Source organism: Podarcis liolepis, assembly GCF_965112155.1.
Source record: "Podarcis liolepis genome assembly, chromosome: 7".
Classification (NCBI taxonomy): domain Eukaryota; kingdom Metazoa; phylum Chordata; class Lepidosauria; order Squamata; family Lacertidae; genus Podarcis; species Podarcis liolepis.
In genome coordinates this window covers 53,557,983-53,573,006 of record NC_139561.1, presented here as the reverse complement: position 1 = coordinate 53,573,006, position 15,024 = coordinate 53,557,983, and the positions used below count along the sequence as shown (strand labels likewise).

Here is a 15,024-nt window from a genome sequence, read left to right as displayed (position 1 = left end):
AAAAAGCACTTAAGAGTGAAGCTGAGGAGGCTCTGTGCTGGATTCTCCAATATCATCTTCTGTAGTTAAAAGATTTGCCCATAGTTGGAAATGATACTCATTTGCATGAGTGTGCCCTTTTTAAAATCTCTCCCACCCCCAATACTTTGTAAACATGGCTGAACTTCATCCATTCATTTGGATTGGCTCTGATAATAAGGGCAATAATGGAAGGATCCTTGTAAGACTGCTTGCTGGTCTGATGTTAGGAAAGCTAAGGCAGTACTGTGTCTAGAGCAGTAACAGAGGAGCTCATGTTGTTGGACTATGGTTTAACATCATCCCTGATCATTGGTGAAGTTTGCTGCGGCTGATGGGAGCTGGAGCCTAACAACCCATGGAGGGCAACATGTTCCCCATCCCCGAGGACTTGGGCTGGGGAGACCTGGATTTGAATCCCTCTGTGGACTGTGGTGTTCAATCTTGGGGTGGTCCATCTCTTCCTAGTGCAATAAACGGGGGTCGCTCAGTCTGTGTATGCCATCTTGAGCAACTTGGAGGAAGGGTGAGGCATAAAAGGATTTAAGTAGCTATGACCATGAAGGAAGTATTGACCATGAGGAATGGCTTAATGTAGAGAAGAGCAGGTTAAGAAGGATGGGGAGCATAAGGATGGTCTTAAGGTGATCAGTTGCCCATTGCAAAAAAATAAGACAGATTTGCATGAATTATGCATATATTAATCTGTATGTATGCTCATGTGTTTTTCATTTTAAATGTTAGCCGTTGCTTCTAAATCCATATCTAATTCAGAAACAGTGGCTACAATTTAAATTGGGGGTGGGGAACCCAGTTATGAAGACTAAGACCACCAGGTGTCCTGTGTCTATACAAGGTGCCCATACAAGCTCAGTCCCCTGTCCAGGTGCTCATTGTTTGTGGGCAATTTCAGAGTCCGCCTCTGGTCTCCCTTCTTAGGATCCTTTACCTTTAAACTGGACTTGATCTGGAAAGACTTTCAAATAGTACAGTTAAAACTATCTGGGTCTTCCTGTTAGGGCAGGGAAGGGGAACTCTATTGGCTCGATGGACCATCTCCTGAAGTGGCTCTCCTGTGGGGACCATATTTGGCAGGGCGCAGAGGGTTGCAAAGAGTTGTAATCAAAGTGTCTGAGGCTTCACCTACCCATTGGCTGATGGGCTGTACAGCCAAAGCCTGTTTACTGCAGGCATCATATGTACAAACAGGTTTCTCGGGAACTGATCCAGTGGATGGGTGCAGGGCTGGATTAAGACCTCTAGAGGCCCTAAGCACTTAAAATATTTTGGTGCCCCCATATATATCTAATTCAAAATATAAACAATAATAAACCATAAAATAAAATGGTATTTTTCAACATGAAACAAAACCTACAGTAAGACAGAAAATAATGCATTCAAATTAAAAGAAAGGAGATCCTGACTAAATATTGGAAATAATTTTCTAATGGTGGAACCTTGAAAGGTGATGGGCTCTTCTTCATTGGAAGTTTTTAAACAGAGGTTGGGTGGCCATGTGTCTTGGATTTTTAGCCGTTTGCTGTGTTGCGGGAGGTTGATATTAGATGATTGTTTGGGTCCCATCCAACTCCACAATACTATGATTTCTCCAGTGAGCACTAGTTTGCTCTCCTTGTTGGGATTCTGACTACTAGGAGACATTTTCATTTAGAGCGAGAATTGCAAGCCACCCTCTTCTCTTCAAGTCTCTGCTAATTGGCAGATGGATCTTTCCACAGTGTCACTAATGAAAGATTAGAGGCTGTTCTAGCGAGCCTTTGAAAAACCAGAACAAAATTGTATCAAAGTGCGCCAGTCCGCGCTGAGACTTTCTCATTGGCTGAGTGCACCTTTTACAGCCCAATGACTAATTTCTAAATCATACAAGCCAATTATGCCCACATTCCTTTGTGGCAGCTCACAATGATGAAGGCTGCAAAGGACACTTTAAATGGCCAGGAACACCTTAGGTTGCAAATATATAATTGGGATGACAGACACAATTAGCCATTAATAATTCCTTATAGCAGCTGATTAAAGTCTCTTTATCCTGCTTACCAAGATCAAAAGGTCACATGGTTGGAAAATAGAAGAATGAATTAAGATGGTTGAGCTGTTGATAAATGCTCTTCAAGAGAAGAAGCTGCTTTAGTTGTGACAAAAACATGTTTGTTTTTATTCTAGATGAAATTAATATGGAATTACTGCCAGTTCCTCCTTCAAGATATACTGTATGCTGTTACCTTGTTTTATTATGATTTGGTTTAAACTTTTGAGTTGAATCTGAGTAGACCCATTGAAATGAATGGTCATGACTAACTTAGGCCCATTAATTTCTGTCATGGTCAATAATTTTAATGGGTCTACTCAGAGTAAAAGTTGGTTGAATACAGCTTTTAGTTTTTATTGTAATATAGTACACAATGGGCCCTATGCATAATTGCAAGATGCCTTTGAATGGTTGCCATGTTGTAAGTGGTTCTGTGCCTTGTGCAAACGGTGGCAAATAAACCATCTAAATAAATGAAATAAATATTTGAATAGGGAGGATGTGGAAATCATGGCAATATCTGCTTTACGAGGAAGCATAGAGTGGTGGAATGAAATAATCCCTTTTCATTTGTACAACAGGGACAAAAGAGTTTTGGCCTAGCCATTTACCAGATCTGCCGGTTTTCTAGTTGTGTAGAATTTTATTTTTCCATGTGCCCTGTGAGCCCTCCTTCCACTTGCAGTAGCAAAGCCTAAGTGATACAGCCCAGATCAGGGATGTACAAACGCGCCTCAGCCTCTTCCAACATTCACTTGCTCTTCCGTCTTATATTTTCCATTCTCTTGCAGTTGGTTTATTTTGCATTAAGTCTGTCTTCCAGAAAGATATGGTGGGTTGTTTTTTCTATGTAAGGTAAAGGTAAAGGGACCCCTGACCATTAGGTCCAGTCGTGACCGACTCTGGGGTTGCAGTGCTCATCTCAGGTTAATAGTACCTCAGGTTAAGAACTTTGCTTCAGGATGAGAACAGAAATTGTGTGGCAGCAGTGGGAGGCCCCATTAGCTAAAATGATGCTTCAGGTTAAGAACGGACCTCTGGAACGAATTAAGTTCTTAACCTGAGGTACCACTGTACAGTGGCGTAGCGTGGGTTGTCAGCACCCGGGGCAAGGCAAGTAATTTGCGCCCCCTAACCCGTGGATTTGCGCCCCCTAACCCATGGATTTGCGCCCCCTAACCCTAACCCCCAGATGTTGCGCCCGGTGCGGCCGGCCCCCCCTGCACCCCCCACGCTACGCCACTGCCACTGTAGTGCTGCTCTGGGCATGCATATAAATCATCGACTGATGCAGCTGCCTGCATTTCTGGATTCCCCTTGAGGGTGTGGCTATTAATTGACAAAGCCTTTTGGTTGTAAAAGGGGGGGCGGGGCGGAAACCTGGCTGTACCTATAACACTTACATTGTAAAGCTCATGAAAGACTAGCTACATAATTTGTTTGTAACTGGAGGTGTCCCTGAGCATTTGCGAGCTGTGCTTACAATTTCACAGTGAATCAAGGGCATTGCATTGCTCTGTTGCACATGTCTGTCCTAGTCTTCCTTGCTCCTTCAACTGCTTATGTTGGACTCTGTTTGCAAAACATCTCCCTGCAGAATCTCAAGCGTCATTGCTACTTTCATGGTGCCCTGCTAATTCCATTAAGCAGCCACTGGAAGAAAACATAGCCCTGAGCACGGCTTGGCTCATTTTTAACATTGATATACAACGCATGCCATTCCTTCAGTCCAAGATTGCGTTGGGGGGGGGGCGGGAAGGGGAGGCAAGAAACTTGCACTCTATTCCTTACTTCCTCTTAATGCTTCTGAAATTTAGTCAGTTTACAAAGCAAAAAAATAAAAATAAATGGACTGATCCCACCAAAGATCAGCGGAGGAATCTGTTACCTGTTGCAAGTCAGCTTGGATTTGCCCAGCTTTAAGAGACTAACCCCACTACTCCCTGGTCCTCCTTCTCTTTCAGATATGGAGGAGTTGGCTAGAGAGAGCATCACCCTGTTAGCCAAGCCTACTCTGGAGTCAGGTAGCCCCAATCTCTCCTCCGCTGGGGCTGTCTTTATCATGCTGAAATCTGCCCTTGGAGCAGGGCTCTTGAATTTCCCCTGGGCGTTCAATAAGGCTGGAGGAGTCACCCCGGCTGTCCTTGTGGAGCTGGTAAGTGCCAAAGGAAAGACATCCAGATCTCTTGCAGAGTGACAGGCTGCTGGAATAGGCAGGTGGGTGGAGGGTTTGAGGGTCTGGTCCTAGCCAAGTGGATTTGGAAGCAAGCCTCATTGCATTTTTAATAGTTTATTTTACTTCTAATCTACCTAGTACTGCCTTCTTTTGCTTTGCAAGGCTCCCCTCCTAGCCATGATGTGTGGATAGGGATGGGGAAATCTATTAATTTCAGTTTCTCGTTTTTCTACTCATAAATTCAGGACACCCCATTTCTGCAGCAGTTTGCACATACATTTTTTAAAAAAGTCTTTGTGAAAATTTGTCAGCATATTTTTGTATGCGACTGAATATTGTGCATTTTTGCATGTTGTTTTCCCTGATATGTGGATTATTTTGCACGCTTCTCCCTCAAATGCACATTCCCCACCTCACTTTATTTAGTTGGAGAACTTGCATCACAACATTCAGAGGAGCATGAATTTGGGAGCAATGCTGTGTTTTGGTTCACTTACTGTTTTTCAAAGTGGGAATCAGGTTGGTTTGCACTCACACTTGAATTGAACAGGATTTCTCCCCAATTCCTGATGTGCAGATGATTTTCTAGTGGTTTCTACAAATACACGCAGTACTCTTCTTTTTTGTGGGGGGCGGGGCAGGAAAACAGTTTCCTAGTTTTGATTCCTACATTACAGAATGGAAAAAAGGAACTGGAACAGAATTCTGGAAATGAGCTTTATTTATTAGTTTCATTTATGTCCCACTTCCCCCCGAGGAACACAGAACATTGTATATGGCTCCCTGCTCTGCATTTTATCTTCACAACAACCCTGTGAGGGAAGTTGCGGTAAGGGAGAGAGTGACTCAGGGTTATGCAGTAACCTTCAAGGGTGAGCATGGTCTTGGAACCTGGGTTTTCCTAGTCCTAGTTCAATCTTCACAGACTCTCTTTGGTGATCACTGGCACAAAGCAAGCCCTGAATTTTCAGTATGATTTGGGGCTGCTGCAAGCCAAGTCTTGCATTGCGGTGGGGAACAAACTATTTGGTACTTGACTCTATTTCTACAGTTTATTAAACGCGAACTTATTATAGTATCTTTACTTAAATGCCTGGTGCAACTAATGGATTTTAACACTCCAAAATATGCTGTGACTTAGGGATGAATGATTTTGCCAATGCCAGTTCCCCTCTATTTCTCCTTTTTCCAATCTTAAATTCGGTTTTCTACATTTCTGCTCGGGTTTGTGCATTTCTTAACATTTTAGCATGCGTTTCTCTTAATACATTCGTTTTTGCAAGCAGTTCTTCCCAATACAATGCATTTTCGTATGCATTGCCTTGGTTAGAGTACTGCATCACAGAGATGTACTTGGTTAGAGTACTGCATCACCTCCGCTCCTCCACCTGCAGCTGCTGGGTGACCTTGGGCTAGTCACACTTCCTTGAAGTCTCTCAGCCCCACTCACCTCACAGAGTGTTTGTTGTGGGGGAGGAAGGGAAAGGAGAATGTTAGCCGCTTTGAGACTCCTTAAAGGGAGTGAAAGGCGGGATATCAAATCCAAACTCTTCTTCTTCTTCTTCGGAGGAGTGCAAATTTTTGAAAGAGAGCTGTTTTTTTGGTTTGCGCACTGTTTGCCGCATTTCTTCCCCATTTTAGACTTGGACTTCTGCTTTGCTGCTGGGACCAAGAGAGGACAGCTTGGCTAGTGAGTCTATGTCTGGGCTAGCACCAATGATCGGGTTCTCTGAGGCTCTCCCTACTTGAGATGTTGATGGCATCCACAAGCTCTTTCGTTCACTTATCACCTGTGTCTTCCATTATAGCTGCTTCTTAAGCGGGCAAAATCCTTTCTCCTGCTCTCGCATGTGTTTTGACAATGTCAGAAAAACCTTTCTGTATCAGGTAAAAAACCCATCTAGTCCACCGTTTGTTCTGACAATTGCCAAATTTCTCTGAAAAGCCAACAAGCAGGGCAATGGCAATCCCACGTTATTCGGAGGACTTGGGACTGCGGTCTGGATGTGCAACATTTCTGAATTAGTGTGACAGTTTCTGCTTGCCTTGCTGGTATCTAGCCTGTCTAGGGATGTGGCTTCCCAACTTCCATTGAGTGATCTACTTTTGGAACTGCTGCTTGTATGTTTTAACTGCTGTTAATTTTGCTTCTTACTTTGGTTTTTTTAATATTAGGTTGCATTTTGTTTCGTTTTCAGGTTGTACGTTGACCTTATTCTTTACTGTGTCAGTTGTGTATATAAGCTACCTTGTGTATTTTTCTAGAAAGGTGGGGTATAAATTCAGTAACAGTAATAATAATAAAATCTAAAACAGTTGGTTGGGTTCCTGTCCTGCAAAACTACATTTCCGCTTCAAAACTTGCACATCTTTTAATTTAGCAATGAGCTTCTCCATGTGTGCGTGTGCAGGGTGAAGGAAGTGTATTATAATAATAATTTATAACAATTTATTATTTATACCCCACCCACCTGGCTGAGTTTCTCCAATATACTACTGAATATAACAGACAAAAACACTCTTTATTAGGGAATATTGCTTGCATAAATGTCTATGTTAGAAGAAATGCACACTAAAATGCTGATAATTTGCAAGTGAAAAGTAAAATGAAACAGCAAACTGATTTAGAAATCTGGCATGAGAGACGGAACTGTAGGGATTTGTCCTTTCCTAACCCTCTCTGGTGTGCTCCAGCTCCATGGATTTGAAAGGACACGTAAGTGTTTGCAGAGGCCATGAAATGATGATGTTGCTGGATCACTCCAGGTCATTGCTTATTTTGGTTTATCTTTCTATAAACACGTACCTCTTATCACCCCTGGCTTAATCTCTGACCTTCATGGTCCTGTTGCAAACAATCCCATGTGAGGCATTTGCTTCATCTTGCTATGTTAGGCCAGCCTCCCCCAGATGCATTGGACTACAACTCCCATCAGCCCCAACCAGCATGCCCAAAATACCTGGAGGGCACCAGGTTGGTATTCTGGCAACTGGCATGCTGAGGCACACTGCCTCCCACGCTGGAGGTTGCACAGGGGCATGGTGGCTAGTAGGCACTGGTAGCATCTAATTCTAGGAAGGTTGCCTAATTTGCCTGCTTAGTTGAGCTCACCCTGATCATGGCTACTCCTGTTACTCCTCTATAGGCTCACGGCTCTCTCCTCTTTGTCTCTGGGTGTTTCTCCCTTTGGCAGGGTTCCTTGATATTCCTGATTAGCGGCTTGGTGATTCTGGGTTATGCTGCCTCCATCAGCACCCAGACAACGTACCAGGGTGTGGTGAGAGAGATCTGTGGGGCTGCCATTGGAAAGCTTTGTGAAGTCTGCTTCATTCTGAACCTGTTCATGATCTCGGTGGCCTTTCTTAGAGTCGTGGGAGACCAGCTAGAAAAATGTGAGTTCTTTGACCCCAGAACCCTTTCAGCATCCTCTAAAATCCCCAGCTGTTCCTCCTTTAATAATATATTTAATGTGGCTCTTTGTGTAAATAATACCAGTGCCGTTTGTGTGCATAATTAATGACAACACAATCGGCATATTAATATATGATAAAATCACTGGAAGCCATTAATGCATCATACCAAGCCTATGAAGTAAAGGGACCACTGACCATTAGGTCCAGTCGTGGCCGACTCTGGGGTTGCGGCTCTCATCTCGCTTTACTGGCCGAGGAAGCCGGCGTACAGCTTCTGGGTCATGTGGCCGGCATGACTAAACTATTTCTGGCAAACCAGAGCAGTGCACAGAAATGCCGTTTACCTTTCCGCTGGAGTGGTATCTATTTATCTACTTGCACTTTGACATACTTTCGAACTGCTAGGTTGGCAGGAGCAACGGGAGCTCACTCCGTCTCGGGGATTCAAACTACTGACCTTCTGATTGGCAAGTCTTAGGCTCTGTGGTTTAACCCACAGTGCCACCTGCGTCCCTTAGCCTATGAATTAATAGCCAGCAAGTGTCTGAGTGAGCAGGTAAGTTTTAAGCTGGTGCTGAAAACTCATCAGTCAGGGGCCTGACGTACTCCAGAGGGGAGGGAATTCCAGTGGAATCCATTAGTTAAAATAGAGTGCTGCCCCACCAACTTCAGCCTGCTCTCCGCAAACCCCCACCTGCCTGCTTCCTTACTTAAAAGGAGTCCAGGGCATGGCCCTGCCTGCCAGCTTCCTCCCCCTTAGTTTCAGTCTTGCCCTTGTAGAGCTCGCCAGGGAGGTGGGTGGAGGCAGAGCTTGAATTAGTTGCTTTTGCACGTCATTAGTTCTGGCTCCACCTACCTACTTCTGGGACTCCCTGCCTTCTGTCCCACCAGCCCTGATGGGCACCAGTCACCCCTGAGGAATTCCACAGACATGGCACCGCCATGGAGAAGTCCCCCAGCCCACTGTTAGTAGCTGCATAATACGCCTCGGCTGGAAGCCAGACAACAAGAAAAGCCTCATTGCCTCCTTATGTTCCCTTTCTCCCCAGTGTGTGATTCTTTCTACCCTAATGAAACCTTGAGTGGTGGCATCTCTCGTCAGCATTGGTTCACGGACCATCGCTTCACCTTGTCTGCTTTGTGTGCCTTGGTTATCTTTCCCCTCTCAATTCCAAGGGAAATTGGATTCCAGAAATACACAAGGTAAGAGCTCTGTTGTTCTTGTTCTTGTGCTCTCTGTGGCCTGGAGACTGGGCCAAATGGTAAACAAACTTGCTCCCAAGGGCTCAGCAGGGGCACCGACTTGCCCTCCTTCCCACATTGAGGGGGCGCAGTTGTGTGACATGTCACGGGACGAATCACGTGATACCGCCCCTGCTGAGTGGAGATGTGAACTCTGGTCTCCCAGGTCCTGGCCCAACACTCTGACCAACTAGATACTGTATGTGCTTCAGATGTCTTGTAAAGACCTATCCTTTTGCACAGATAGGTACCCTGTATCACTGGATTCTTGTTCAATCCATATATATATATTTGCCTTTGTGCTGATCTGCATTGTTTGTACACCACTTAGGATTTTTTAAAAATATTAAGTTGTTCAGAACTCATTTTAAACAATAATTTTGTTTGACCCCTAGCAGCCTCAGCTATCATGATAGGAAAATGTAATCCAACAAGGTCTGGAGAGCCATTGGTTCCTCACCATTAGGAACATAGCAAGCTGCCTTATGCAGAGTCAGACCCTTGGTCCATCTAGCTCAGCACTCTCTGCAGTGACTGGTGTTGGCTCTCCAACTACCTGGAAATGCTGGGGATTGAACCTGTGACCTTCCCCACTGCAAGGCAGATGCTCTACCACTGAGCTATGGCTGCCCTTCCCTGTTTTAAGGCACATCATGAGGTGTTATCTACAGGTGTCCCCAGCATCAGAATTGAGGTGTGTGGTTACCAAGGTGAGGAACCTTTCCAGTGGTGACTTCTGTTTGTAGAATGTCCTTCCCAGGCAGCGTAAGCATCTTCTAGTTCACAGGATAAAAGCTTTTCATTTGCTGGAACGTCTAATTAGAATCTCTATCCTGGATGCAGTTTTGCTGTTTTTGCTTCTATTTGCCACATCCCTATTGTAAAATACCATACCGTGCCCTTTTGCATGCAGGGGAGCATTGAGCTCCTTTGAGGCAAAGTCTTTTAATTTTTCCGTTTGTGTGTTCCAGCATCCTTGGTACTTTGGCAGCCTGCTACCTGATGCTTGTCATTGTAATAAAATACTACCTCAGAACCGATTACGTTGTCAAGCATGAACATCGCCGTTCCTCCGGGTAAGTGTTGGCATGGCTGGCTGTTGGGCTGGTAGTGGAATTATCAAACATCGGTCTCATGGGCACGATTCATCCACCCCATCGGCTTGCATGGAGGTGCCACTGAGATGCTGTCATGTTGGAACCTGCCATAATTCAGTTCATAGAATTATAGATTTGGAGGCACCTCAAGGGCCACCCAGTTCCTGCAATGCAGGAAGTTGTTTACCTCTTAAGAGTCTCAAGGGAGCTTGGCTGTTGATTCTCCTATGCACATGGCCCATGTCAATATCCCTGAAGTGTGTAAAATAGATTCTCATTCTCTCTCACTTGCGCGCGTGCACACACACACACACACACACACACACACACCAGTTACCTGCAGCAGATGACATTGTTATAACTGAATCGGTACCCAAGAGCGATAGGGTTTCATTCAGTGCTGCACATGTGGAGTTCCACTTCAGCAAGGCGACTATGCCTTCTTCTTCTCTCCCTGAATGCACCCAAAATCTGCTCTGCTCTGGTCTGCAAGCTTCTGGAGCTGATTTTGAGGGTGCAGGAGCAAATGCCGAGGAGAGCAGGGTGAAGTTATGCTGTGCAAGCTGAATGGCCGTGTTGGCTACAACCAGTAGTGATGTATGCTTGATGCAGAAGGGGTCTGCCTTCTACTGCTTAATTATCTGCAGAGTTGGGGGCATCTGCAGACATTTTTCTCCCTGAGGCAGAGTAGCAGATGGTGCACTGCTCCACGTGAAGTCAAGGTGCAGAGTGTCCAAGGCAAGACACATTTTTCCCTGTGTGGCAGAGAACCCCCAACAAAGCATATCTCTGCCCCACTTCTGGGGTAATGAAAAAATACAGCAGTAAATTTACGGTATGCATTTCTGTAGGTAGTTTCTGTACTTCTTCAAAATGCAAATAGGTCTCTAAGTGTTTTGCTGCATTATAATAACAACGTCACAAAAAATACCAAAAAAATACAATGTTTACAACTAGGAAAGTGTGGCACATGGACATTGGATCATCCCCAGCACCTTGCAACCAATTAGCACTGGGTAGAGTGTCCAGCAATCAGGGGAGAGTGGGGAGTTAAAATCTAGAACCTGCTAGTTTAGCAGTTGGGACTTGGATAGTGTTCAGACTGGGCTTGGATTGGACTTGGCAAGGACTTGGCTAAGATATTAGCTGGGTGGTTAGGAGTTTGCTAGGCAGGGCAAACCAGATAGCTTCCTTCAAGAGAATGAAGAGATCCCAGTGTTTCACTGGATTAATAGATCTAAGAGGAATCAGTTTATTTAGAAACAGATTTGATGTGGAAGTCGTAAGTAAAGTTGCTTATTGCTTCTGTAAAAGAGATTTGTGCCTGATCAGAGTAACCACTAAGCGTTAACCCTCATTGAGTGTGCATAAATAAAACTTGTTTTGTTTCCAACTTGTCTCATCCTTAATTTATTACCAGTTTAAGGGATAAGTGATCACAGGTTTCCCTTTAATTGATGTTAAAGTCCTTGCTGCTGAATATTAGTAAATGCTGCCACATGCAGAGAATCTCCAACCTCCCAAGTGTTGCTGGCAGGGAGTATCTAATTTTAAACAGCTAAAACCGGTCACATTGCATCTTTGTTGAGGGGGGAGTCTGTCACAGTCAGATCCGCTTCAGCATCAACATAAACTTAGAGTCACCAGCACATGGAGACCGTAATAACCGCTAGCAGAACAAAATGCAGGAATACAGCAGAGGCAACCAGTTCCACCTGCCAAGAATATAAGCACCAAAAGGTCGGCAAATGTTGCACACTCCCTAGCTATGTCACAGTGCCCCTGGGTCATAGGCTGGGCAAGTCCCCTGTCTGGAACTGCAGAGAGCTGCTGCCAGTCATTGGAGGCAACACTGGTCCAGATGGACAAAGGGCCTGATGTCATGGGACCACTGAGAACTGAGTAATCTTGAGTAGTACAGCAAAGGGCAGATGGGGCTCATCAACCTCTAGGAGAAGGAAAACACTGATCTTAAACCTCTGCTGCCTTGCAGGGGGGGGGGGGAAGGCTAAGGAGTAAAAACCCTACACAAATCCGGAGTGGAGTCCCTAAGATGGTTGGATCTTGCCTTGTACAGCTCCTTCTGGCAACTTTTGCAGCCAAGCTGGTGCCAAACGTATTGCTCTGCTTTCCTTTGGTCCACATTGTGAGGCCAAGTGGGGAGTCTTGCACCATGGGGAGGTCACTTCAGTGCTGCTAACGCAGCGGTGTGACTTCACCCTCAGAGGCACACTGCATTGGCTCTTGAGACAGTCGGATGCCAATTATTACAACAACAACAGGTGGTGTTGGGGGAGGAATTGGCATGTAGGGGTTGTAATCTGCCCTCACTCAGTAGAAGAAGCTGCCATATATGTACTGAGTAAGGCTCCTGGTCTCTTGCTTGGTTGGCTGTTGACATCTGAGTTGGCCAGCTCTGATGCTAACACACACCCTTTTTCACATTTGCAGGGTCTCTTCCTGGGCTTCAATGTTCAGTGTTATCCCAACAATCTGCTTTGGATTTCAGGTAAGAAGTTTAACCTTTTCTCCTCTTTTCTTGGTTTCCTCCCTCTCCTGTTGTTAAAATAGGCTTCCAAGACATTTTTATTTGTTTCCACTTGAAATGATGCAAGATTCTACATTCAAGTTTAACTCCTCTGATATAATAAAGAAAAGGGAGTCCTCCTTTGCCTGACTTCCTGAAACAAGAGGTGTGTAAATCACAACCAAGCACAGCGCTGCTGATCAGTGGAGGAGACAATTGTGGGACATTGGCCAGAAACATCTGATAGCCCCCCCCCCTTAACGCAATGGGTTCTGAGCTGGAGCAGTCTATGTGGACAATGGGAACTTTGGATTTTACCAAACAAATCCCATGAGGATTCTTAATCCACCACACCAATTACTCTAGGAAGGCCCCTAAGTGGGAGACTGTCTCAGGTGTAGGCGAGATCAACAGTTCTGATATGGAACAGGGGAGAAGCAAGCAGACAGTAATGGCTATGGGATTCCAGGAATGGAGGCAGAATGCGTACCAGCCTTCTCCAACATCAGCTCTGTGTTTCAGTGTCATGAAGCGTGCATCACCATCTACAGCAGCATGAGTAATAAGAAGCTCTCCCACTGGATTGTGGTGTCTGTCATGTCCATGCTGTTCTGTTTGCTTATATATTCTCTGACAGGTAAGCAAGCTCATTTCTACTTGCTCCATCTCTTGGTACCATTTTGTAAAGGTAAAGGTAAAGGTACCCCTGCCCGTACGGGCCAGTCGTGTCCGACTCTAGGGTTGCGCGCTCATCTCGCTTAAGAGGCCGGGAGCCAGCGCTGTCCGAAGACACTTCCGGGTCACGTGGCCAGCGTGACGAAGCTGCTCTGGCGAGCCAGCACCAGCGCAGTACACGGAAATGCCATTTACCTTCCCACTATAAAGCGGTACCTATTTATCTACTTGCACTTAAGGGTGCTTTCGAACTGCTAGGTGGGCAGGAGCTGGGACCGAACGACGGGAGCTCACCCCGCCCCGCGGGGATTTGAACCGCCGACCATACGATTGGCAAGTCCTAGGCGCTGAGGTTTTACCCACAGCGCCACCCGCACCCCATTTTGTACCAAGCTCCTAATTTGTTTAGGGCCCTTAGTGGCATAGGTGAGAGGTAGCACAGATCTGGGAAGTCCCCCCCACCCAGAGCAGGAACGATGACATCTGCTGGACCACCAGGCTTATGGACAGATTCTCCTGAGTCTGGCCAGTGAACAAGGTGATGAAGCTTTCAAGTTTGTTTATGACAGGTTATCATAGAAGAAGTTGGAAAATGAGGGCAATGGCCAGTTACCAGGGCTGGCTACTTTCTTTCTTTTTTTAAAATAATTTTTATTCATTTTCCAAACAAGTTTTATACAGTCAACAAATTATTTTACACTCATGCTTCAATTTTTGACTTCCCTCAGTTTCTCTGTCAATCTTTCGAAAAATTTCTATTTATTGACGCATTTCTAAACATGATATTGCCTTTCCCCACTCCTTTTACTCTCTTTTTTGCAGTATTTCTTACTATTTCACAGAGTCTCTTCAAAACCAACAAGCGTTGTCTATGCATCACATATATTTTTCAGATATTCTGTAAATTTCCCCCAGTCCTCGATAAACTTTTGGTCTTTCTGGTATCGAATCTTCCCAGTCAATTTGTCCAATTCTGCATATTTGGTCAATTTCCTTCTCCATTCTTCCACTGTTGGAATCAGGGCTGGCTACTTTCTTTTGTCTCTCATGGGGTTCCTACTTCGTGCTAGCATTTAAAATTGTGGTAACACTTACTCGTAACATTTCAGGCATTTCTAATTAAAAGCTAAAGGTTGCATTTTAGCCACCTGAAGATCTTTAGTCAAAGCTCAATGTATGGAACCAAGGCAGTCTGAAGCACCACTGAGTTCCAAGGAGCTTGCCCCCAGGAAAGTATGCATCAGGTTGCAGTGATACTGACCCTTATAAATTGAATCATAGAATTGTAGAGTTGGAAGGGACCCTGAGGGTCATCTAGTCCAACCCCCTGCAATGCAGGAATCTCAACTGATGGCCGTCCAGCTTTTATTGTTGCGCTTTGTGGTGTTCCTCTTTGGTGTGTGTAATGAATCGATTCTGCTGTCTGCCTGTTTTGGACTGTTCTTGCTGCTGTGACTAGGGACTTGGCCTGGGGATGAAATTCTGGAGACTCTTGTGGTGAGCTAGCTTCAATTTTTTTCCATTCTGCCACTGCTTGAAGCAGTTCTATCTCTCTCTCTCTCTCTCTCTCTCTCTCTCTATCTATCTATCTATCTGTCTGCATGCTGCGATGCAGCGGTGTGGCAGGCGGCGGTGCTGCGGTGCTGTGTGTGGTGGTCAGCTCAGTGGGATCCCATCTTTGTCACCAGTGAAATATACTCTGAGTCGAGTGTGAATTTCATGCTCTTTATTCAGCTTGTAGTAGCAATGAATGAAACTTCCCCCAAAAGTCTAGCTATATATACATTATTTACACAATGGGCCCCGCGTGATTGGCTAATTCCGG

General features: G+C 45.1%; 1 protein-coding gene across 1 annotated transcript in view; it reads left to right on the top strand.

Annotated features, from left to right (window-relative positions):
- SLC38A8 (solute carrier family 38 member 8) overlaps positions 1 to 15,024 on the top strand; it is a 35,854-nt gene that overhangs the window by 4,163 nt on the left and 16,667 nt on the right. The window contains exons 2-7 of the mRNA XM_083515072.1: positions 4,033 to 4,223; positions 7,439 to 7,637; positions 8,708 to 8,861; positions 9,872 to 9,976; positions 12,449 to 12,506; positions 13,047 to 13,161. Coding sequence (XP_083371198.1) covers positions 4,033 to 4,223; positions 7,439 to 7,637; positions 8,708 to 8,861; positions 9,872 to 9,976; positions 12,449 to 12,506; positions 13,047 to 13,161 — 822 coding nt within the window. The remainder of the gene's footprint in view (positions 1 to 4,032; positions 4,224 to 7,438; positions 7,638 to 8,707; positions 8,862 to 9,871; positions 9,977 to 12,448; positions 12,507 to 13,046; positions 13,162 to 15,024) is intronic.